This window comes from Camponotus vicinus, unplaced genomic scaffold (assembly GCF_025532165.1).
Source record: "Camponotus vicinus isolate PSW18456_S1 unplaced genomic scaffold, iyCamVici1.0 SCAF_1, whole genome shotgun sequence".
NCBI classification, from domain to species: domain Eukaryota; kingdom Metazoa; phylum Arthropoda; class Insecta; order Hymenoptera; family Formicidae; genus Camponotus; species Camponotus vicinus.
Genome location: NW_028141945.1, coordinates 2086278 through 2112672, shown reverse-complemented (window position 1 = coordinate 2112672; position 26395 = coordinate 2086278). Strand labels below are relative to the sequence as shown.

General features: G+C 33.8%; 1 protein-coding gene and 2 long non-coding RNA genes across 4 annotated transcripts in view; 2 read left to right on the top strand and 1 right to left on the bottom strand.

Moving 5' to 3' along the window:
- The window catches only part of LOC145972594 (uncharacterized), a 162365-nt gene that overhangs the window by 5434 nt on the left and 130536 nt on the right, over positions 1-26395 (bottom strand). The window lies entirely within an intron of this gene.
- Positions 2153-10654, top strand: LOC145972694 (uncharacterized). 2 transcript variants are annotated; one of them, XR_014439263.1, is made up of 3 exons: positions 2153-2618; positions 7665-7743; positions 8155-10654. It is a non-coding gene; the product is annotated as an uncharacterized LOC145972694 (long non-coding RNA). The 2 variants fall into 2 exon arrangements; XR_014439261.1 differs by having other exon boundaries at positions 2171-2618; positions 8232-10652.
- Positions 10843-25280, top strand: LOC145972368 (uncharacterized). The gene is made up of 5 exons (XM_083100948.1): positions 10843-12731; positions 18136-18446; positions 23678-23785; positions 23986-24123; positions 24691-25280. Exons 1-5 carry the CDS (start codon positions 12422-12424, stop codon positions 24919-24921), a joined length of 1098 nt encoding a protein of 365 aa, XP_082957074.1. The 5' UTR covers positions 10843-12421; the 3' UTR covers positions 24922-25280.

Here is a 26395-nt window from a genome sequence, read left to right as displayed (position 1 = left end):
TGATACAAAAATATAACTACCTCGTGACACAACTGGAAAATCCTGGCAAGACTTTCTTATATCGTAGTTATTCGCATAGAAACATCTTTTCTCATGACTTACTCTAACGAGAGAGAGGGTGTTCAACGATTATTAGCAGGACTTTCCACATGTGTCATTGCACACCTTTGAATCAATGAACCTTATCAATTAATAACGTTCAAGCGTCAGATTACAATCTGTCATAAGATGTGTGCAATGCACATATAAAATAATTTTTCTTTTAAAAATATTTGATATATATTATTACATTTATTTAAACTTTTTAGATAACTTTATAAAAAGATTGGCATAAATTATATCTATTACAATAATTTTAGTTACATAATGAAAAATTAAATTTCGTTAAAATGCCTAATTATTTAACAGAATCTCTCAAATTATTGTACGATTTCATAAATGATACACATGTACATTGTTTATTTTTACGCATACCATGCTGATGAGTGCTACGATTGAGGGTGCGGTAAGAGCAACGTAACAACGTTATACGCAGGTCGGCCTTTGGTGACAGAAGAGCCGATAATTATGCAAGCCAAGCCTGCGGGATGACCTAATATACTCGGTCGGCATTAGAGCCGTCTTACAAACGCTCTCTTCCTTTCTCCCCTCGTCTTTGCACGGCGTTGTGATCATGCGCTAAAAATAATAGCAGACGGTTACAACCAGACAAGACGAAGGCGAGAGTGAATCAAAGATTGAAGGAAGTATGGGGTTAAGGGTTGATTCACACTGTATGAGTTAAGAATTGATTAATATTCTAAGTTACTGAAATGAATCTATACAATGTCACCTTCGCACATTTTATGTATAAATTAATTCAATTCTTTTTTTATAACTAGGACCATATATATAATTCTATTTATTTTTCATACAATGTTATTAGATACAAAAATTGATGCTATATAGCAATTATGCAGGCTTTAATTTTTATTTATCAAACTTGTAGATATTAAATAATATATACTAATAAATGATGAATAATAAAACAATTATTGAGATATTTTTGATTAAATTTAAAGTATTTTTAATCAATTATATTTGACTATATGCAAACATATCTTCTTAAACGTCTGGCAATCGTGGCCGCGGATGCACTTTAAATCTAAGATATACGTCCCTATCATGGCATACTTGAAACCAACTAAAATAGCACTACGTAACGCACCAGTTTGTTGTCAAATCGACAGTGCAGTTTCGAGAGTCGAAGTTCAATGCAAAAGTCAGATGATTTCATCGTACCAAATTCAATGGTCATAATAAGATAAGAATCGATCAAACATACAAGAACAAAGTTCCACGTACAATGTATAGACAGCCAATATTAATTATTATACTGACATGTTGCATTCAAAATATAATTTTTCTACTTTAGTAAAAATAAAAGTCTTGATAAAAACTACTAATAATTCCTTTACATTGCTTAATATTGATTTCTATAGGAGTTTTCTTTTTTGAATGATGTATTAGTAAAATAAGATTAAAATGTTTTTCAAAAATATTAGATGCTTAAATATTAAATATTAAAAATAATCAAAAGATTGCTATAATACATTAAGAATAATTAATCGTAAGTAGTATTGGCATTCTTAAAATGGATGGATCTATTCATCATGGATTTCATAATGAAAAAAAAATTCACAATCAATATTGGGTGCCCACTGATGAGTCGCATTATGCATGATTTCGAAACATTGTTAAAAGCACACTTATATAATGATATGTAATGCTCGTGATATCAGAAGGATAAATTCTCCGATTCTTTATATTCATGGAAATTTCGTTGCTAGTGACGTAGAATACATACGTTTTTGCTACTCAATATATACCAGACGTCAACAAAAAATATCACACTTATCTCGCAAATAGTCGACTTATGCAGATATTTTAAAGATGATGTTTCGATCAAGCAATGGAAATAATTAATCTGAACGTAAATCCATATATTAATTTTATCAATTAAGTGTGCTTATAAAATCTATTAGATAATCTTTATTGAATTTAAAATATACGCCATGTTAGTTCATACGTATCAAATGGTGCATATTTAATTATCAATTTGATATAAATATATTCCGGATTATGATAATGCAATACGCATAAATTTGCTTCGTCATGTCAGATATCCCTCTAAAGATTACAGAAAATAAATTGCACGATAATGAGCGATTGATTTGCGCACTAATTATAAAATAAATTCGGATTTCCCGACAATTACGCATAATACAAAACATCGATAAGAGTTTATATTCCCCGATATATATACATCGTCACGAGACCCTTTTGTTTTTTTTCTTCGTCTCGTATCGTAACATTGTTGACTTGTGAAAGCAAACGAATCTTGCCAACCTTCACACTTCGGATTTTCCAACGGCGCTGCTATATTGCCACAAAATTCACGACGAAGTTGCATGTCATTTATCTCTTAGCCTCTTATATTTTATCGGCATACATCGAGTGCTTTTTTCGTCAATTAGTGCATCTTCGGAAATGAGAGAATATATGATGAACCCCGAAATAAATGATTGCTGACACCACGTATCACAGAGTTTTCAAATTTTCTTGCTTTCTTCAAAATGGTAAGCAAGCTTCCCTTTCGATACATTCAAAAATGTTTTAGATGTAGTTCTTTATTATCTCATTTTTTATTCCCGACGTCATATTTGAAGATTGCCGACTATAAAATTTCGCATTATTTATCATAAATATTATAAATTAATAATATTTAGTAATATTAATAAATTAGTAATATTATAGAGAGAAAAAGAAAAAGGGGGGGAAAGAGAGAGAGAGAGAGAAAACATCGTCAGAAAAACGCATTAATAAGACGGCAATATGCTACATTGCAGTATTATTGATTTAAATAAATGTAGTTTGATTATTTGTGTATCGTCTTTTTGTAAAATATTTACCATTAAATTTGTGCATTTCTTATGCCACCACCATAAATCTTACTTTAAATCCTTCACTTTAACTTTCTCTCGGTGCCTATCAGATTCCAGAGTGCGCTGAGGATCGCGCACACATGCATATTTTTGATTGTTCAGCGGACTTACCAAAAGTCGTAGATCGCCGCGGCATGCTTTTTGGTTGATCCTCGGAGAGTTTCAGAGGTTGACCCGATATTTTTTTACTTTTTGTTTCCTGGGTATAAGAGAGCATTGAATATTGCGTCCAGCATGAGGAGGGCGTCCATGCAGGTGGTCTTCCCCGTGCGGCCGAAATATTAAGCAGAAAGAGTAAGATAAAGAGCGAGACAGAAGGCTGTGGTCCCTATCGGTGTCCCGACGTGCCTTTTGTAGTACCTGTGGAATGTGGCCGATGTCTCTATCCGCTTCTTGCAACCGCCGCCATCGCGGGGACCACACGAATCGATAATTGCCTCTTTCGAAAAATTACCCCCGCCTTTTCCACTTCGGATGCTTAAATGCCGCTTTTTAGCGCGCGCATTCGTACGCGCCTCGAATGCGCTTCCTCGCGTAATGTTGCGCGCAAAATCCTAACCGGTTGCGACTTGAGATTCTCAACGAGATTATCGTACTCGATTGAGTACACTGAACCCCACATTGCAAAGGCCCGGATTGATCTAATCTGTTACTAATAACGAAATGAAAAAAAAATTTTAATATGTCAAACATAGAAAATTCAAATAGAAAATAAGCTAATAAAAGCTGAACGCAATAAGTAGGCGCAAATAAATTAAAAACTTTTTTAATTATATTGAATGTTTTAATCCTTTTTTTGGACTATTTTCAATCAGTCCAAAATTCATGTTTCATGACTTTCAGACCTTCATTGTCATCGTTTTTTTAAGTAAACCTCTTCAGTTCCGATTGTCAAAAAATAAAAACAAACTGAAAAAATAAGATTTCAAAATTTCATGATGTGTATATCTTTTGAAACAATTCGTCACACAGTAAGAAAGATTTACTTTGTACAATGTCCATTCATAAATTTATATTGTAGTATTTTTGAAAACATATTTTCAAATAATTTATCTTGTTTCTTCTATAGCATTAAGAATTTCCATTTTATATGCCTCAAAGGAAATTAACTCATAGTATTATAATAAACTCCAAACATTATACAAACGTCAAAATGCGAATTATCTAAACAAGCGGTTCAAGTCGAATCAATGCATCTAAAACTCATGAAACTTAAAAATCATAAAATTTTGTGAATATATTAAAACATTATTATATATTAAAGATGTATTTATTTATTTAAAATTTAATAGATATTTCACGCAAATATATGAGAGAGCACTTATATAATATTAATGTATGTAACATATAATTGCAGTATTAATGATCATTGTTAATTAAGCAGGCTTTAATTACCCTACATGTTTGTTTTAAATATTGAAAAATTGAAAAACACATGTAGTTAAGTTTATGACAGATAGTGTATGTAGATAGATATATAGTTAATGCATATACTTGCATTATGCAATTTTGAATCTTGCCTTGAGAAACAATATCTCGTTTTCTACGGCGCTGGATACATGTTCGTTGCGCGCAATTCTCGCGATTCTCCTCTTGTATTTCCATCGAAGTGATTATCGGTCATGATGATGGGCATTACGCGTTGATGCGTGACTATGAGCATAATGGCCAACCGCGATACGAAATTAGACTAATTTCCATAAGTAACGAGTTCTATGTGTCAATCTTGTAGAAGTTGACAAGGATGGATTCGTCACACGCAACTTGCGTACGCATCGCGCATTTCATTTTCGGCGGAAAACACGTGCGTTTTCAACGAAGCGATCATAGCATTGACTCATTAATTAAGCAAAACATTCCGCTTGACTCTTGCTTGCATTTTTTTCTGGACCACGCAACCGTGTATGTTTCCTGCGTAAACTCGATCTAGTCACCACTTAACTTTACTGTCGAGATAGTAGATAACTTTACAGTAGAGATGGAAGAAAACGCGTGCATAATGACAGAGAATATACATAGTATTATCGTAATGAATTATATAATAGATTTTTAAAAATAAAGAGCCATCCATTTTACGTGATTAGTGCCATTTTTAAAAATACAATCTGAAACGAATATTGTAGTGAAGGAAGACATATGAATAATATTTTTACTTATTTATCATTCTTATATATCATTTGCCTGCAATAAATCTCTCGGTATAATATATATTGTCACAGCAGATAGTGAAAATATTTGCCGTATCATTTCTAGAAATTATATAAGATATAAACATATTGTGCATACAACGATAAAAATTTGATGAAAAAATTACTGAGAATATAGAAAAAATATTATTATATGAATGTTATGTTTCTCAAGATAATGTATCAAAATTGAGACACGACACCGCGAAAAATATTTTTATCGAAAAATTCCTTCTTAAAATATTCCTTATATCTACATATTCTACCCATTTTTTATATACTACCTTATTATACGATGTTATTCTTGCATTCTCACTAGAAAATCACGTACGTTCGGAGAAGGGAATGCATCGATCATATCATATATGATAAATAAAGAGCAAGGTACAGGAAATCTTACGCGAACAAAACGCACAATTTTTTATCTTACAATTAGATTAAATGTTTATTAAATTCTAAGTTGCTTGATTTTTATTCTTTCATCGTAGATAGCTACAAAAAAGTAATAATAAAAAATTCTACATAGGATATAAAATTTTTAAATGATAAAAGCTATTTGAATCTAGTCGATAAAAAATGATTAAAATATGTTATCAAAAATAAATTTTTACAATCTTTCTTCCTCTCTTTCTTTCTCTTTCTCTCTCTTTCTTGTAATATTTATATGCGTTCGCGTCTTTTTATGTAATGTACACATAATTCTTAATCATATTGTCATTTTCCATATACTGTTCCCCATCACATTATATTACAATCACGCAGTGCTTTCGTAACGTTTGATCTTACGCCAAGAATCGATGGTCGAAACCATGAAGGCGGTCACGTAGAGCACTCTTCGAATTAAAATGCGTCTCTCAATTCAATGTGTCATTCGCGCACGCTTCTTTATTAACTAAATACGTAAAGCAATGTGCAAATAAATCAAATATTTGTAAATCAGTTTTATACAATATCAACATATATAAAACGGAAATATTAATAAAAATTACAATAAAATAACCACGTTTTAAAGTATTATATTATTTGCCTATTTCCTTAAAAAATATAGATATATTTAAATATATTTGCAATGAAATATCTGATAAAAAATGTAATAAAATGCATTTTTATTTTTATTAATATTAGATTTTTTAACTTTATTTAATTTCAATATAGTTTATATTATAAGCGCTAGTAAACGATTTTGAAAAAAATATTAGAATCTTATTTTTTATATGCAAACATTTAAGTGGTAGATAATATTCATCGCGCGTAGCAAATCTGTATCAATAAATTCCATTCATTGTTTGGCAGTTAATGGCATATATCGTCTTATTAACCTAGGTCGTTTATTAATTAATTCTTCCGGTAGTCACGCCTCCATATCGCATGCCTTATCAATAACGTCACATGATTTTTACTGACTATATCCGCAAATATTAAATAAATTGTACTGATATAATCGTTTCTCACCGATAGTCACGTAGCAGAATTGCATTCTTTTGGATAACAATGGTATACAAGCAACTGCATGATTTCCATAAAAAAGAGATTATCCCGAAATACTTTGCTGTTTCTTAAATGCACATTCAAAATCAAAATAAATACGCATTCAAAATCAAAATGAAAATTCTTAGGCATACAACTATTGTTCAAAAATTTGACATTTCAAACAAAACTATTCCACGTTAACAATATCTTATAAAAAAGTACCAAGATTTTGTTGAAAAGATATTTCTTTAAGATTCCTCTACAAGATTTTTTGCTTTTCAGTGAAAAAAAGATTATTCTATAACTTCTCTTCCTCTTCGATTTATACTTTTGTCAAACAGTAGTGACAAAGAAAAAGATAAAAATTTATTTATTTAACTTCCATTTCCTATATTTTTGGGAAGTGATAATACTTTTGGCTGGTATTGTAAGAGAGTCACCAACTTCTAATCTGCTGTATATATCTGCATGCACCTTTTTGTAGTTTTTCGTAAAAGATGTATATCCCATATCTAATTCCCATATCGAATAAAATAAAAAATTTACATCATGTCTTTGCTAATGATTCTAAATATTTAGGTAAATATTTAGGTAAAAAATTTATACAACCTGTAATTCTTTTAATAATTTGTAAACCTGTAATTTTTAATATGTTTACATAATGATTTTATATAAATACTATCTCACGCCTGTATTAATATATATTCGATATTATTTATGTAAAACTTCCTGATTTGCTTGATATAATATCCGGTACACTTAACCTCGAGAATTGACCTGTGTTGAGCGCTTCTTAACTGTCTCGAAATCTTCTTTTCTAACTCTCGTCATGATTGTGGGAGAAATCACAGTATCTTTTTAACGATTTAAGTAAAATAATGAAAAGAAATTAGTTACAGATAATTAATAAATAACACTAATAAATCGAAAATTAAGTGCGTGCGCAAGTATAAGAGAGATCAGGTGTTTTCGATTTATAAAAAGTTTATTTCTGTTTATTGATTACATCATCTGGCGCAATCAGTAGAAACTACAAACGGCTGTCTCGTATGTGATCCACTCGCCTGATTTTCAAATAACTGCTGACGTAACTCTAAAATTATGTATGTATTACTTATATATTATTTATTCATATAACATCTAATAATTATCTAATGCAGACTAATATTAAAAAGCTTTTTCGAAATTACATTGTACCAGTAAAATAAATTTTTTTAACATTTTTTAAAAATATTTTCATCTAACATGTAAATAATAATTAATAATTATTATATTAAAATATTAATAGAAACAGTCTATATTCTATTATAAATCTTCTATCATCTAATATTGAAAACGATTATATAATTGTTATAGCTACTTATGATTATATAACTGTTATAGTTAAGTTATATATATTGAAACATTGCACGTAATAATTAAATGGAATTAACTCTCTTACAATAATTAATTAGAAATCTCTCCCGAATATCTCTGTCTAACTCTAATTAACCTCATCCGAATCGTTAAACTAGATTCCCTGAAAATATTTGCCAGTTTAAATTCTATCTTTTCCTGAGTCCGGTGCATTCTAAGAAAATCCTTTTTGAAGTACAAATGGATTTGTCATACACGCGGATGCTTCCAACTTCAATCCGTCCAAGGTACGGCAATGTGCGTAAGCAATCGAGAGCTAGTGAAAGGAAACGTCATCACTGACTTCAAGTGGGAGGTAAAAGAGGATATGGACGCCGTTTTGAGTGGGGAGCATGGGCGCCATAGTGGGAAATTTCAAAGCGCAAGAGGAGAATCTGGACTATTCGATCAGATAAAAATCTCTCGCAGTTATAGCGAAAGAAAGTTTCATCGACATCGGATGTACTTGATCGGATGTAATATGATATCAATTATGATAAATTAACAATACATGGATTACGAAGAAAAAAGTTTAAATATATAAAAATTAAATATATAAAATTAAATATATAAAAATAAATATATAAAATTTACCAATTACACAGATCTGCAAATATAAATGAAGTATGATTCAAATTGAAAAGTTATTTTCTATATGACTTTTAGCACTGAATCCAAATCCGATATTCAAATTTGCTTAGCATGTCAGGATTTTAATAGATGAGGCTAAATGAGGCTAAAGGGGTGAAAATGATGACTTTAGTCATATTCAGGTAACTGCTGGAATAGCAGTTGCCTCAGAATTATTTAGTTGGTTTAGCCAGAAAGTATCATTTCCCTTCGAAATCTATTTTGATTTATTGTAACATAATATTTTGTAGCTAATTTGTCCCGATCCGATCATATTTTATCGCCGAGATATACCATTTTAAAGACTAAGGAACTAAAGAAGAATTTTCATGCATAGAAGCCTATAAATCATGTGTCCCAGACTCGTGAATACAAGCTTTTTTTAATCCTAAATCATTAATCTTTGAATCTTTAAAGCTTAAATCTTCAAGCCCTTAAATCCCAAATTCTTGTGCTTCAAGTCCTAAATCCTTAATCCATAAGGATCTTTCAAAATCATGTATCAAAATATGTCTATCTTCAAAATGGTATATCTCAGTGACAAAATATCGGATCGGGAAAAATCAAAATTGATTTTGGAGATGAATAATAGAATTTTTTGACTCAATCAATCAAATTACTCTGAGATAATTGCTATTTTGACAGTTACTTGAATATCGTCAAAATCGACTTCTTGATTTCTTTAACCTCATTTATCTCGAAATTCTGATGTGCTAGAAAAACTTGGAAATTCGGATTCAGCGCGAAAAATTAGGAAAACGTAGGAAATGACATTTTATTTTCAATCATCCTTGTTGACTTGTGTTAAAATACTGAGAAAGATTTTAGAGATACAAATGAAATATTTAATATAAAATAAAATAAAAAATTCTCGATATAAAATATAACATTATGCAAAATATAAAGAGAAATATATACGTGCAATAAAAAGAAATATATGTGCTTAATAAATTTGCAAAAAAAATAATATTTAGCACAATTGTTCTCCAAAATTTTCTCAACTTAAGACCGGATTTCATTTTTGGCTTAAAATAAAGTTTATAATATGATAGATACAAATATCCAAGTTTCTCAATGGATCGAGTTAACGTTTTAGAAGATCGGTAAAATAAGTAATAATTATAAAGGTAAAAATTAAAATTTTTATAAGAATGAAAATGAACCAGTAATTCGACCTGGAAATCTGTATATTAGTAACCTACACATAAACTTTATTTTAAGTCAAAAAATAAAGTCCAATCTCGCGTTGAACAAATTTTGCACAACAGATCTACAGGCACTTGTTCGTACTCTTTGTTGCAAACTTTAATAATAGACTTCGTTTTTAATCTAACACCAACACTCATTACATAAGAACGACGAAACAACGTAATAATTACTATTAACGTCATCATCATACTGTCAGTGTTATTATTATATCTACGGAAACGCATATACACATTCTGACGTAGAAGAATAGCAACATACGGCGAAGAATCGCGACTCACCATCATTAGCACCGTTCATTAATGCTATGAACTCTTCGCAATGATCACGAAACTCGATACTATGAGGATGCTACGGACATATGAGATTCTTGACGATATACTGAGGATAACGAATGGTGTCATGCCTTCGTCGACGGCGACAATTAATGGAATCGTGCGTACGAATGAGCTATTGACGCACGTCTTTATAAGCGGAGTGTCTTATGCTATTATTAGTCCTATATCGACAGATTTATTTTATCATTGTATTAATATAGTATGATTTTTATGAAGAATATTGATCAATTACATACCTTCTTGTGATAAAAAAAAATCCTTATGCTGTGAACGATATTTTGCATAATTTATAAGGTTTGAAAACTGCATATTTAACTTAAAGTGATACTTATATAAACATGTTGTTAAAGATATTTTCTGTTACGAAAAATGCGTTCATTAAATTGTGAATTTTATCTATCACAAATTATTATTTATTCTATGCAAATCATAAAAATTATTAAAATATGTAATAAGTAGGAGAAAAATAAAAAATTTTAAAATTCTTAAGATTAGATTTTTCATTTAGATTTTTTATGTTTTTCATTGTCTTTAATTTTTTTTCGGTTAAATTTTTACTTTTACATATCTTGAATGCAATACCCAGTAAAAATAAAATTATATAAAATAAAAGAAATAAATTATGTAAACCTAAAAAATAGTTATTATTAGACAATTATATAAAATTAAAAGATAGTTATTATTAGACAATTATAAAAAAATAAAATTACAATTATATCGGTAATATTTAAACCAAAGGACTAAAGGGTTACGACCCGCTTTAACGAATATCAATTGACAAGTACAAGGAAACTCCCGCATCCATACGTAATACTCAAGATCGTCGATTCAGGAGATGAAACTGTGACGGCAGGTCGACTGTGAGTCGATGTAGTATCACTTGGTTGGGTGGACTAGCGCCTACTACGTACGCGTGGTGGGAGTTGATTGAGTGGGGATAGCGAGTCAGTCGCAGGGAGTTATGAATGAGTCGCGAAGTCCTGAACCACTGCAAATCCCGACAGTGAGGGGCAGGGAGTCGGAGGATGGAGAAACAGCAAGTAGGAGAAGGGAAAAGAGATAATGGACGCGACGAAGGAGGTGGCGGTGGCGGCGACTCTGATGATCAAGAGAAGGAGGAAGAATAGAAGATGGAAAGAAGTAAGTAACACCAAGCGCGGGTGATCGAGGAAGGGCGAGGATGGTGGGAGATTGGCCGAAAGCGGGGTGCGGGCCACGTGCTTCGGCGGCTTTATAACGTATATAGGCACCGGTCGACTGAGTGGCCCGTACATACACTGACAGTCATACATTGGCGCACGGAGTGATAGAAAGAGTGAAAGAGAGTTACGTTCGTGAACGAAAAGAAAGAAAAAGGAGAAAAAAGAAAACGAAAAAGAATAGAAATAAAGACAACATTGAAGAACGTACGAAGCAGAAGTCATTTTCTTTCATTTCTTCCTTACATATGGTCCTATTGCATATGACAACGAATGAATTTTCTTCGCCCGCCTATTATGTCGATTTGTTCGCATCTAATTGATTGCGCTTTACTCTCTCTCGGATAACGTAAACTAAACGACTTTCTTTTGGAAGCAAGACTATCTTTCCAACCAACCAACCAACAATTTTGCAAGGGCGTGACCATGAAAGGATAAAAGGAATTGGAAGAGTAAAAGTAACGGTGCGAAGAGGATAATCAAAAGCTGAGAAAAAAGAAAAGCACAAACGTGAGCCACCCTTAACGGTGTACCCTTTTGATTCTTTCTCTTCTTCTTAAGTACCCCCGCCACCTTGTCAAGCACCCACCCCCTCCTCTTTCTCTCTCGGGATCCCACAACCCCCCTTCCCCCCTGTCGTATAAGAATGAGTGTATCGCGTGTCTCGAACCAGTGCCAAACGGATTGTGATTCTGTGCGCACAGTTTTTCAAGTGTGACAACCCCTCGGCGAAGTGACCGGAATCGGTGACGACAGGACATTGGAGCACAAACACACATATATACATATATATATATATATATATATATATATATATATATATATATATATATATATACATATACACACGCATCATCCTCGGCATCCATACATATACATACATATATATAGATATATATATATACATATATAACGCACGTGTATATCTATTATTCATATACATACATCGCTGACGCGAGAGACGCGCACACCTAGAGTGATAGTGTTATATCACTATAATTGTGGAAAACGTGATGATCGATCAAACGATGGAAGTCATACTCACTCGCGATCAGAGGACTACGTCCCATCGGGTCCTTGACCGTACCGTGCAAAGCTATGCACTGAACTCAACATCAACGTTGCCGCCTAAATATCAGGATGATATTGTTGCGAATAATCGTAACACCGAAGCGACAAATAAAAAAACGGCGGGAAATAATTGTGATAAAAAACACTTACCATATAATTCGCATCTCATGCCGGCGTTTTACGACGATCGAAAAGCGCAGAAGATTCGTACTGCATTCGTCACGTTCGTCAGGATATTGTCCACGTGGCTAAGTAAGTCGAAATATCATCAATTGTGTTTATCAGCAAGTTTGACTGTTATAATAATATTTGGGGAAAAAATCATTGTTATAAAAATAATTAAATTTTAATTTCTTCAAGGTACGAATTAATGAGAATTGAGATTTACATCTTAAAAATTGTTGAATAATGATCTCAGATAAAAGTATCATGTATTGAAATAGTTCAATAATATAAGACGAGATATAATTCGAGCAATGATATAATTGACAAATGAAAAAAATAATTTTATTATATTGTTATGCTAAACATTGATATAACATTGATATAACATAACTAAACATTGATTAACTTAAGGTTATAGTGCAACATAATAGTATTATGTAATTATTTCAACAATATTTCGGCTGTTATATACTGTTCTATCTTCGTGCAGCGTGGTCGTTGTCAATATAAAAGTTGCATCCTCTTTCCGGTTGCAAGGCTTTCTACGAATTGATTTGGAAATCATATCAAGATTTGCTTTATTTGCATCAAGCCTGTCAATTATACTTCTTGCTCATTATTAATATCTTTTGTAACATCAAGCAAAAGAATAAGAGAAAAAAACAAAAACATGAAAAGAAAAAACACACACATTTACTGACCTTTAGGAATTTCTTTAACGTAAAAAATATTTACTCAATAAAATTATAGAACTCAACAAATCTTTTCTTTTATGCAATAATCCGATTAGAATTATCGATTAGTAAACGAAAATAAATTAAAAAATTTTGTTGGTTGGCTGATATTGATAAGCAAAAAATTCGAGTGACTCGTAAATCTGTACCCGAATCGACTTATGACTTGGCGGTAAAACCTATGTCTCGGAATCTTAATCATTGAACGTCCCTTGACAAGCACCCTTGGAAAATATATGCCGGGCTTTAAGTATACTGTGATCTACAAATATATACTTGATTTGATTTTCTTCAATTGTTGATTTCATACTCCTTTTATTAGCTCATGAAAATTATAAGTTTTACAATTTTTTTATATAATATTGTGTCATTTTTTCTATGTGTTCGTTGACATTTATCTATTATTGCATTTGTCAATAGTAATAAAATTTATAAAAAATAGAAATAAAAAGACTCGAAATATAAAATTAAACAAAACAGTTATAATGGCAATACGAGTCGAGTGTCGATGTTATAACACATTTATTTATAATACAATCAAATAAATATTGATATTAAACGAATACAAAGAGAGGATAGCGAACGTTTCGACCCTATTTTTGGGTCATCTTCACAGCGGGAAAGTGATAATATAATAAAAGAAATAACAAATTTAATACTATTGAAGAACGAGTAGGAACGAGTAGGAATAAAATTTATTTTGTAAATGTTTTTAATCAGAATTATTTTACATGGAATACATTTTGTATACAAAATATATTTATAATTGTTTCTAAATTCTAAACACAGATAGTGTTTCAAAATAAATCAGTTTTCCATAATCGGTTAATTTGGTTAAGAGAGACAAAGATACAAGATGAAATATAGGCATATTGCCAGACAAGTTATTATTCTTAAGAAGAAAGAAATTTAAGATTTAAGATAGTTGCTTATAGAATTTACTCTTGTACCTAGGAACGTCGCGGATTTTACTATACTTCGCAAAATCATTTCATATGACAGAAAACTTCTACTTGATATATGATACTGCTGTGAGTTTCTTTTCATTATAAACGAAATTTATATCATATTTTTTCAACTTGCACATTTTTTGAGTATTAAATATAGTTCTTTTCGTCATAATTTCTATCGTTTTATCAATCAACATATGTTGACTAAAAGCCACGAAATATTTATCAGGTGGTAAACTTGTCTATCATTTTATCCTCTTTTACACTTTTCCCCGCATACCGTCTGCGTATCGCCGATATTACAAGGGCCTACCTCAACGACGACGCTAAACGACGGCGTTCCATCGAAATTCCTAAGAACTCGCGGCCGCATTGAAAAAAGTATGGCTCGCAAAGCCGGTGAACACCGGTGCAAAGCGCATCTCTGCTGTCGGCCAGCAAGAAAGACGATGAAAAATGCGGTAATGACGCACTGTCCTCGCATTGCTCGTGACAATTATACCCCATTACACCCGACCCGCTACTCTCTTTTCTTCCGTTCGCGTCCATGGATCGAAGCGCATTGCGGTAGGTCGCGATACGCGGCGCGTGTGTGTGTATCCATCAATTTATTATGGATTGTTATTTTTCATCATCATGCAAAAATAATACTAAGTTCTCATTAGCATTTTTCATATAAATTTATATTATTTTTGGTTCATTACAAGAAATTTTTCTGTATTCACACCTCATAATAAGTTATGAGACACTGCATATCTCTTATCTTGCAGCAGAAAAATGATTTGGCAGATAGTCAAAAGATAAACCTGCAATAGAGTTTGTGAAAGAGCTGGGGTTAAACCACCTGTAGAGGAATCCCACTAGATTCAACAGGTGGGCGGACGAAAGCAAATATAATTGTATACTCGGCACGTATTTTAAATTTATTTGAAGAAATTCTAGAGCCCTCTAATTAGATATCTTGAATTGAATTTAAAAAGTAGATAAAATAATGAATATAAAGCGCACGGATTTAAGATCCGCAAACCTGTAAACGAGGAATCGATAAGGAGGACCGTTACAAGACGGATGACTAATACGTTCATCGGCTTGCTCGAAAATGACGTCAAACTCATAAGAAAGTATGACACGAATGACAATAAATAGAGTAAAAGAATTTCGAAACATTTATAAATTGCGTGCTGCATATTTTGTCTTACAGATATATAAGAAAATTCAATTTATGCATTTCTTTATAAAAATTCACTCCAAAATATTCAATATAAACTGTATTCAATATAAACTCGTTTATAATGAAAGGATACATAGCATTAGCATATATCAAGAAGTTCTTTTTCGACCATATATCGACATGTTTTAGCAAAGTACAATTAAATCCGCAACGTTCTCTTCGATTAGACGAATATAAGAGTGAATTCTAAGCAGCTGGCTGCCGTTTAAATTTTTTTCCCTTCAAGAATGAGAAGTTGTCTGAAAGTACGTTTATTTTACTTCGTATGCCTTTCTCCGCCGACAAATTTAACCGATCATGGAAGATTAATTGCATAGCAATTAAATCTAAGAGAAAAAAAGAGAGATAGCGTAATTAAAGAAATAAGAGAAAGTAAATGGTGTTTATGAGCGACAAGTAAGGAAATACAATCGTGGACATTAAGATCATTTACGTGGATCATTTACGTGGATTTTTTTTCTGCGACACGATAAAAATATTTGCAATGTGAATGACCATTTCTCGATATAGGCCTGTTCGGGCTAAATATTGACTAAAAGCTCGTTGTAAGTACATGTTTCTCCTAACCTCATTAGCGAACATCATTAATTGGACGCTTTCCGTTAGAATTGTCGTAGATAGAAGATATTATTTTTCTCCTTTAACAAAAATAAAACACAAAAATAGATATTTTTATCAATACGCCATCGTGTATTGTGTACAATTAACTGCGGAAACAGAAACAAATAGTAAATCGAAGTGTGTTCATACATGCAACAGCAATAATAACTTTTTCAAATTCTATGTATATATGTATAAGAAATCATGACTTCTCGTCTCCTGTGTATTTTTTATTCCGCATATCGTAATTGATTGTGTGATATATCCATCTGATACAAATTTCAAAACGCATAATTAACGTTTATCACATCCTCACGATTATTTCTGTAAACTAATAGCGGATCGTTGCATTCTCGAACGTATCGGAAGTGACATGTTTGCGTCGAAAGTTATGGCAACATGTCGCCGCCGTTGACCGACACGGTTTTGCGTTGTCAGTTTAGGGCGCAAACTTCCCTACGGCAAATTGCTCTCTCATCGCAACGTAGAACGCACTTAAGAGCCGCTCATTAATATGCGTTAAGTGTCCGAGGCGTCTCCCTACGCCCCGTCCCACTCTTCGTTTTCTCCTCATCTTGCTCTTTCTCCGTCTGCATTTCTGTCTCCCTCTGTTCGTACGTCGCGTCCGCTGGCCACGCTGCATCATACGTTCACGCACATTAAAATTAAATTCGTTAGCGTCTATGGATGGCACGACGTACCTCCGGTTTTTGGTCGCGCGACTATTCATCTCGTCGAGAGCGACATGTTAATCTGATGCTCGAATCTTCAACTCTCTTCGATATCCCTACTTTGATACGATGTTTTTTTTGCTTGTTTGAAAAATATCGTTATTCATATATAATTATAAGTTTTTGCGAGACATGATATTGTTAAATATTTTGATAAATTTTTGTTAAATAATGATAATAGAAAAAATTAATTAAGAAAAAATATTTTTTTCACGATATATAAATTTATGGTGACCGTACACGCATAATTTTTCCAAATCATATTTGATTTAAAAGACAGATTTTAATGTGAAAATTTAGATAATTATAAAATATCGAGAGAATATATTGACAAATGTAAAATGTGTCATGTCGTACAAGAAACGATTTAAATTGAAATTACATTCCGCAATAATATCTGCTCGACTTATGCACTTGAAACCTTTTTAAAATGGTGGCCGAGAGGGAGGCACGGATTAAATGCAGACAACACGTATGCGGTAGCCTCTTGTCGTTATATATCGTCCAAATGCGTACGCAACCGTTGATGGTTTGTCGTCATATCGGTGCACGTGATCCGAGGCCCCTCATCAAGGGTCGTAACTCGCGTAATAATGCGACGACGAATTCACGGGCACGTAATTCGATGAGCGGTGATCCTGAAACTGCCGGATGATCATAAGACGGTCCCGATCGGAATCTACCATTTAGGCGCTTACTATCGACGAGTGAATCCCGGAGGGTGGAAACAGAGGAGAGTAAAGGGCCCGATGAGCCGGAAGCTCGATGATAATTTCACGCAGGCATCTCGCGGCTCTCACGTCAAATCGTTGATTATTGAACTGTATCTCCGTTTTTTATTTTTTAATTCCGTTAATGATGCCCGTACGCAAGTTAAATTTTCATCGCAAAATGACTTCAATTTTGCGACATTCATTCACCACACCTGTATTAATGTAACTGTTTCGATGATCGCTATACAACTTCCTATTGTATCTCATACATACATTAAAATGCCTTGTCGGCAATATGAAAATGAAAGAATGAGAAAAGAAATATTCCTCGTCGACCTCATTTTAATATATATAAATCATATATATAAATAAATAAAAGTATTTTTATATATCATAATATTAAATTGTAATCTCTTAATATTAAAAAAAATTGAAGGGCACAATTTAATAGCCGCATTGTGATCGATAACTTAAACGCACAGCATAAAAATCGTTTGGCCGACAAATCTAACATAATCATTTTTATTTTCAGGGCTATCCTGGTTGTCCAGTTGTGTAGTTGTGATTCTACTAACGTCGTCGGTACACAGTGCTCCAATGCCGTTCCATGTTGACGAGTACATAAACTCTGACAAAAACGTAAAAATAGGAGAGGATATTTACAGGAAATTGCTTGAAACCCCCCCGACGTGGGTGGAACCTTGTGGTAGTGTTGTAGACTCTGAAGATGTTCTGGATAAAGACCTCACAGAGGCCCCGCTAAGATATGATCAACTTATGGATAATATACGCCTCTTATCGGAAAATGCAGCAGCACAAACTAACGACTTCGTGCACATTTTTGTAAGTAATAAAATCTATGTTTCGCGTAAAATCAATGTTTCCCATCGTCATCCTCTTCGAGAATTCTAGCTATTCGTGTGCTATTATTATCATTCATTTTGGCGGATTAAAAAAAATCACTATATACATATATATCGGAAGTTTTAATATTAAACTCATCAATGCTTGGATAATTACTAACGTGCCTTCTAGAAACCTGAGGGGGAGGGGAGGGACAGATAGAGTGAGAGAACTTCAAACGGAAGGTGGTTATGGTAGTACTTCCGGTCGTTCATTGATCGTAGTTTCATGAGTCGCATAGACCTCTGAAAAAGATCTCGATCTTGTGAATTATGTCACGTTTTTATGTTGATTGAAAGCGCGTTATTAAGGTCTTTCTTTTCCTTATTACTAATAAAAATAAGAATTAAAAGTAATGATAGAAATTTTTCAGTACAATTCATGTTTCAAATTACAATATAAAAAAATTGGCATTTAGATAAAATATATTAAATATAAAAAAATTAATCTTCCTTACTTATTATATCTATTGAATTGCGAAACTTAACCTTTTATTATTAACAGTCATTTTCAAGAAAAAAATTGCGATTGCGATTTGAATTTCAAAAGTAATATGTGATCGATTTTATGAGACAGATAAATACATATGATCATGAGAAATTTTTGTTTCGAAAGAATCTTCCCAACCAATCGTACCTTATTATCTCTGGCCAAGGATAATAAATCACGCACCAGATCGAAGCGATTTCTCAAGGTTTCTCTTTAGAGACGATTAAAAAAAAAGACCGACTTGAAAACCGCAGAAGTAAAGGCAATGTTTCGCATGCGAAATTTTGTTTTCTTCAAAAAAGATTATTTAAGATAATTTTTATATGCAATCTAGAGCCGCAATTCTTTATTATGCATGTTACGGCAATGTAAGAAAACTCAAGCTTCCAAAAAGCGAAAAATCATTAATTCCTAAATGGCTACATTTTGTGAAATAATGATACTCAGAAATATCCACGATTATTGAACAAGTTATAAGATCAAAAATCTTTCTTCGCTCGTGCAAATAGTGTTTACTTATCCAAACGAACATATGACCGAGTAAATTAGCATTCGTCGCGTACATTGGAAAAGGGTATTTATACCTCTCCGCAGGGTCCGTCTCGCCCTGAAGCCCCGGCCGAAGGCGACTAGAAAATGTTCCCGTTACATCATCGCACAGCGATACTGGATGCCGATGTTTTCTAAGTCAGCGCATAATACGATATCGTATGGATCCGCGACTCGCTCTTACCCTTGACAGGAAAGACAATAAATTGCACACGTGTAAATGCCTCGCTACTTGCGACATAGAAAGAATCACATGGAAAAAGAGTGAAGTCATAGTTGAGCAGACAAGAGTCAGGTTCCTCTCCTTGTCGTGAGCGTCGAGGCTAAGCTTCAGGGGCGCCTTTCTCACTTGATATCGACGGCGACATACTGTCTAGTGGTCCAGTATGATTTCATCTTCCGACACTCGTTATCGGTTATCGGCCTAGACTGTCTACTGAGTGGAAAAATTAGATTAGTCAAGGATATAAGCAAAACGGCGGAAACGATCGATGCATCTCATGGCGCGAACGCGAAGAAAATTTGCACAAAAATGTCTCGCGATCTTTTGCAATTGGAAAAAGAATTTTCTGCGAAGCTTCCGGGATGATTGAAAATCTTTAGAGCACATTTATAATTGACCTATTATATGGACTAAAGCATCGATTATGGCTCTAGTACATTTCATTCTTCTGCTATACGTTTATCGCGAAACTTTCATTGTTTCGTCGTCGTGACAGTTCATCGTACGTCCTTGTGTACAACTTAATAAGTCGAATTCGGCGGTCCGCAATCCGTCGTGATCGCGACGGACGGTGTTTGCATCGCGTACGTGAAGGAATCGGATAAAATATCGGAAGCGGAGGATTCCAATAAATCAGAATCGGAAGCTGCCCCTCTCCGCCTCGGACGGGCACGCCACATCGGCACATCGCCTGCATACTAAAACCCAGACCGGATATACAACCTGCCAGTGCATGTACTCGTCTCGATACGACACATTTCTTCTACCATGCTGCGTTTCGATTTCTGCTTCGCGTCGCTGCTTTGCGCAATAACATATTTTTCAATCGTCGCGATCGCGGATTCTTAATCTCTATTCTTAAAAAATTCTTAAAAAATTTGCTTGGATGTTTTAGATATGATACGATTTTTATGTCAGAAAAAATCTAACGGTTTATGCAATTAAGGCGCGATGCTATTGAAAAATTACCAGAATATTTAGATCAAAAAGTCCATTTTTAGCTGTCTCTCTCTCTTTACATCTCGCTCGTAGAATGTGTCGAACTTGCGAGGCATTCGATCGGCTCTTGAAATCACCGTCACACCGAAATTTTATAACTTCTAATAAGCGGTGCAATGATGAAGCCGCGCTAGAAGAAAGACTGAAAGGCTAATTGATTTTGACGGGTCCTCGTGGCAGCGCCGCGCGCGGAGATCGTACCTATTCTTGCCAACCTACTTCCTGCCAGCTTCCAGCTCGGTTTTACGATTATTCGTGTGGTCCCAGTGTGGCCGACGAGACTTTTACGAGGCACAAAAGACCCGCGCCACAGATTTGTCCGCCGCCAGTGGTTGTTAGCGACAATTTTTCTCATTCTTTCCTTTTTGTCTTGCTTTTATCACCTCTCCCATTGCTCGGTCTTGCTCTCGCAATTCCTTCATATTTATATGTCTCGTAGCAGAAAAAGTGCAAAGAAGGAAAATTTAAACACTTCGGAGCGTGAAACAAAGATCACGTCAATGATCTTTATAACTTTACGTGTCATCCTTGATGTCGCATCAAAATGAGAATTGCCACAGTATCGATATTCAAGCGGAATGAGAGCCATCACGTGTGAATGTAGCCAACACATCATATAAAATGCGACGATGAAAACGAGTTCTTTTCGGCACTTGAAAGAAGGAAAGGCAAACGTAGATTTAGCGGAGAGCTCTACGCGTAGGTAGACACGTAGGTCTCGCTAATGTATTTATTAGAGGATTGCTTGCACAAAATTATCGTAAAATTTCATTTAATTACCCATCAAATCTCTCATTACCTATACGTCTACACGTTTAGAAAACTTTGTGGTCGAGATATCGTTATTGGTATTATTAGCAATAACGACTGATGACGCAATCGGTGGCCGACCACCGTGCGTATTTAATATTTTTTTGATACAAAGTGATGGGCCGAAAAGATATCTTTGTATCCTTCTGGATGCTTTCGTAACGACCGGGGCGTGAGAAGGACCGATCATCGATCGGCGCACGAGTGTCCGCAGGTACACGAGATCGAACATGCTATAACGAGGGAATGAATTTAATGAATGACTACTGCGATGCCGCCTTTCTATGAGTTACCCTCGCGCGCCGCTGTCGTATCTTCGAAATCCGTTTGTCATGTATACTTATTTTTCAGGCGTGCCGCTATTTTCGTTCATCAACCTACATGCGAGTTCATAAACTTGTTTTTCTGCCGTGGCATTATATGCATTACATAGGACAGACATTGAAGACATATGATTTATCAGGCTACGCAACATGTGGTTCTTTGACAGTGTTAGTTCTCAGGAATGTTGTTTGCGATCGAAGGTATTATCGCATTGCAGGTCATGAGAGTAGTATCATACGATTATTATTGCCATTCCTGCCTGAGATAATAATGTACATATAATAATGTACATATGATGTGTTATCTGTCCGAAAACAATTACTTCAGAATACAAGATCAATGATGCTGAATCATCTTTCTCTGCATATGAACTCCATTAGACGCCGTTTATTAAGACAGAATACTAATATCATGATGTCTGTCTTTTAAGATGGTTGTTTGATTCTTCAAATCAAACTGTTTATCATAACTGTTTATCATAATAAGAAACCAATGACCTATCTCACACTTCGAAAGCTTGCAGGGCTCAACGCATCGAGCGCGAAATATTACATAATCATTATGCATAATTATTATACGATAAAATTTTATTTTATATGATATAAACTATTGGAGTAGCACTTGTATTAATTTTCGTGATTGAAATAGATACATTGAAACAATCTTCTACATGAAATCACATCATGATGGATCGAAACGAAGTACGAAAAACGATCTCTGGTATACGCAAAATAGGTAGCATGTTTCTCTCAGTTTTCCTAGCGGCACTTCCCAACTCACTGGGTGATTCACAATGACTCGTTCGATGTAAGCGATCCCTGATGGGATAATTAGTGCGTCCCGGCGCCTGAGTTTCCAAGTAATTTCTGAGGACTAAGCTGACTTTTGTTAGCTGACCCATCCCGGTATTCCCGAAAAGTCAGAGCGTGCCGCCGCTTCTGGCACGCGTGCGCTCCCACGTCGAGAAATCGGCGCAAGCTGCCTCATTCGACAACGTCCGTTTCGCACGGCCTGCTGCCTGTTTTCATTATACCAGGAACGAGGGATATCGGGAGACTGATGGTGTAAAAGGTGTTGCACGACGTGTAATCGGTGACTAAACTCATGCTGACATTCAGTGGCGTCGAGTTACGTTATGCTACCACGAGAAATTAGAGCGAGCACGCGAATCCGGTACATCTCGCACCAGTGCTGACATAATTGACGGATACCTGGAAATACAATAACAGCAGCGCGTTGCGCCAATCCATGATTCTCCTCTCACAAAGTGACAATATCAAGCGATGAGATACATCGCTTTATTCAAGAGAAAGTAGCCAAATCTTGCGTTTTTGTGAAACCGCATATTCGTATTTTTTTAAAGATTTTTTATCAAGAAAATAAAATTGAGATTGAGATAAAAAAGTGTGATATAGAAATAAAGAAAAAATAAAATTAACGATTTGCATTTATATATGATAAATGCGATTGAACGAAGATGACCCTGATAGAAACAGTAAATTATATGTATTATTCTAAGGCATATTTCGTATCATTTTATATACCTTAATTAACTTCCGTGCGTAATGAATATGAGAGATATGCAGAACGATATAACAATAGCGTCCCACGCCTACGCGGAATAATTTTTCTCAAATTTCCGCGGCATTACGCACTAAAAAAATGACGATGGAAGAAACTTGATAGTTCCACATATCTTTCTTTAATGTTGCGGCTTTATTTTTGTGCGTAGCAATGCACCCAATCACGCCCACAGTTTTTTTCTTTAATTTTGCAGGGAGAGAGCGTTTTCAAGACAACGAACCACACCAAAATAATTCTTGGAAACACTCAATATTACACATGGCTGCCTAAATGGAATCTGGAGCATTTCAAGAAATTAGACGTATGTATTATCGATAACATTATTTTATGTCGCTTCCTCTTTATCATTAACAATATACAAAAAGATTGATAATAATGTACAACAATCTCTAAGAAATATATATTTTTACGAAGCATGTGATGCGACATAATACAAATAAAGATACAAATAAATATACACTTTTAGATAGTTGATTGATTACATAACTGATACATTTTCAGTATAAAACGGCTCTCACTACGATGTATGAAAATGTACAGATGTACATGATGTGTTTGGAACAGAGTGTTTGGGACCAGAAGATCTTAGGTCTCAACCATGTTGAGAAATTCGAGCATATCGAAGTATTATTTCGAAGTGTGAGTTTATTTTTGAGATCAAATTTATTATCTTCATAAGTAATTAAGCTAAACTACAAATTTTCCATTTTCTATTTTCTCTTCCGTAATCTACGCTGTAAAAAAATGAATCGCTTTGCATGATTGTCACAATAGCATCAATGGTCTGAATTATTCTGCCTCCTTGCTATAAACGCGATAAAAAGCATTTTGTTAAGTTTTGCGAACGTTTTACATTAAATTAAGTCGCTAAATATCGTTAAAAGGCTAAACTGCCGTTTTATTTATTATGAATAGTTTTCGGCGCGCATATTTTTCTATTCTATATTGGAATTTTCTGTTTTTTATATTTATTCTCGAGGTGCATCATGTTTGGAAGACACTTGATACTTTTACAGTGGTCAATTTTAAATTAGTAACTATAGACTCAAAAAAGAATTAAAAGTTCTATAAATATTTTTGAAATGCAATCTTCTTGTTAATAGGTTAATAGGTGCTCTTTTATCAAAAAATGTATAATATATATTTTCTTACATATTACTTTCTATATTCCAATTATCTCTAATACTCTGATGCTTCTTATTATAGATTCTCTGTCAAATACAAGAGACTATGGTACAATACGGAATACCGCCGCAGAATATCGAGCGAAGTAGAATGCCTTTAGTGTATCGAGGAGAAGACATGCGGTCTAACGCGACGTTCCGTACCGTGCGGGACTACATATGGTTGCGTAGCTGTATAAACGGTGCCGAAAATGTAGCTCAAATAAGCCTTCACTTAAAACAAAACATGGATAAAATGGAAATGAAAACGTAATGTGGAAAAAAGCAACGAAGACGACGAGGCCGGAAGTCGAGTAAAGGGTTTCCAGACGACGATTCCCCATCTCCTATCTCGGAAAATTGGCGCAACTGCAACTGGATGCTCTACTATTCTAAGGTGATAGAGAGGAAGAAGGTGGCAGATATATAAAAAGAGAATTTTTTCGATATATTATTGCATATATCAGATAACAACAATTTTAGAAATATGTCTCCACAGCAAAAAACGGGTTGATATTAATATCAATCGATTTTATCGAGGAATATCTCGCATCATTGACACATTCAATATGTTCACCATCCCCACCATCTTCTCTCTCAATAGTATGATACAATGTGATGCATTAGATATAATAGTATAAAGAAAAAAAAGAGGAAAATAAAATTAAAAAATCGCGTCATCATTAGCCCATCGACTTTCGCCGTCATAATTCACCATCACATGCATACATAATTATGGTTTTGCGCGAAAATGCATCCCATGACGCGTTTGTATTTGATTTCATGCGCGAGAAAAAAGTAGATATTAAGTCGAATCGATCGTCCAATGTTCAACTTAAATGAATCTCGAGACAACTACATATCACGATTATCTAATATTCTACTACGTGATATCTGTTATACTCGATACTTTCTTCTTACTATATTTCAATAACATTGATCACGATCATGCGAATCATTTAATTTTAGTTTTTAAATACTTAGAGACTTGAGACTTTTTATGATACCTCTCTACACGAATAATATTGCAAAAATCACCTGCTATTATGTACACGATACACACAAGATTAAAGCACTCGAGAAAAGTAAGAAGTATCACGAAAACATAAAACAATTATAAAACAATCTCAAGTCGAATTTAGTATGATCATTTATGTAATATTTTGTTTAATTAATCCATGTCAGTTTGGAGATGTGGATACTTATCTAACATTTCGAGTTTCTATTTGTCCTCGAGCAACAAGCAATGAGGTGAGAAAAATCTAGTTTAGTAGAAAGAAATTCATTTACGCTGTAAGTTATAATCGAACACAGTATTTTCGATCTCTTGTGATCAATGAATAGAGAAAATTGCGTGTATAAATTACACTGTGCACGCGACAATAATTTTACATCATTAGAAAGATTTTTCGCGAGCGTTTTGTGCCTCATAATCTTATATAATAATTTATTGACTAACTATAATATTAGTATATCTATATTTATTCAGATTATTTATTTTATTTTTATAAAGATTTTACACACTCCGATCGATTGTATTTAAAGTGTATAGTTGAGCTTAAAAATGTCTAGTGTATAAAAGAAAGAGGAATATATCACAATTAAAATTTCGTATCACGTATTTTACTCGTGTATATGAAGTTTTACATTGATATCACTATTATAGCGATATCACTATTATAACGATATCACTATTATAGCGCAAAAAGAGAAAAATGCATCGACGCGATAAAGGTAATTCTATGTCG

Bases quoted from the DNA above. Each gene is read 5' to 3' on its own strand.
- LOC145972368 (XM_083100948.1), top strand. From the start codon at position 12,422: ATGATCGATCAAACGATGGAAGTCATACTCACTCGCGATCAGAGGACT. The intron at 12,732-18,135 runs GTAAGTCGAAAT...TTTTATTTTCAG, and splicing joins GATATTGTCCACGTGGCTAA to GGCTATCCTGGTTGTCCAGT. The intron at 23,786-23,985 runs GTATGTATTATC...ATACATTTTCAG, and splicing joins AGCATTTCAAGAAATTAGAC to TATAAAACGGCTCTCACTAC.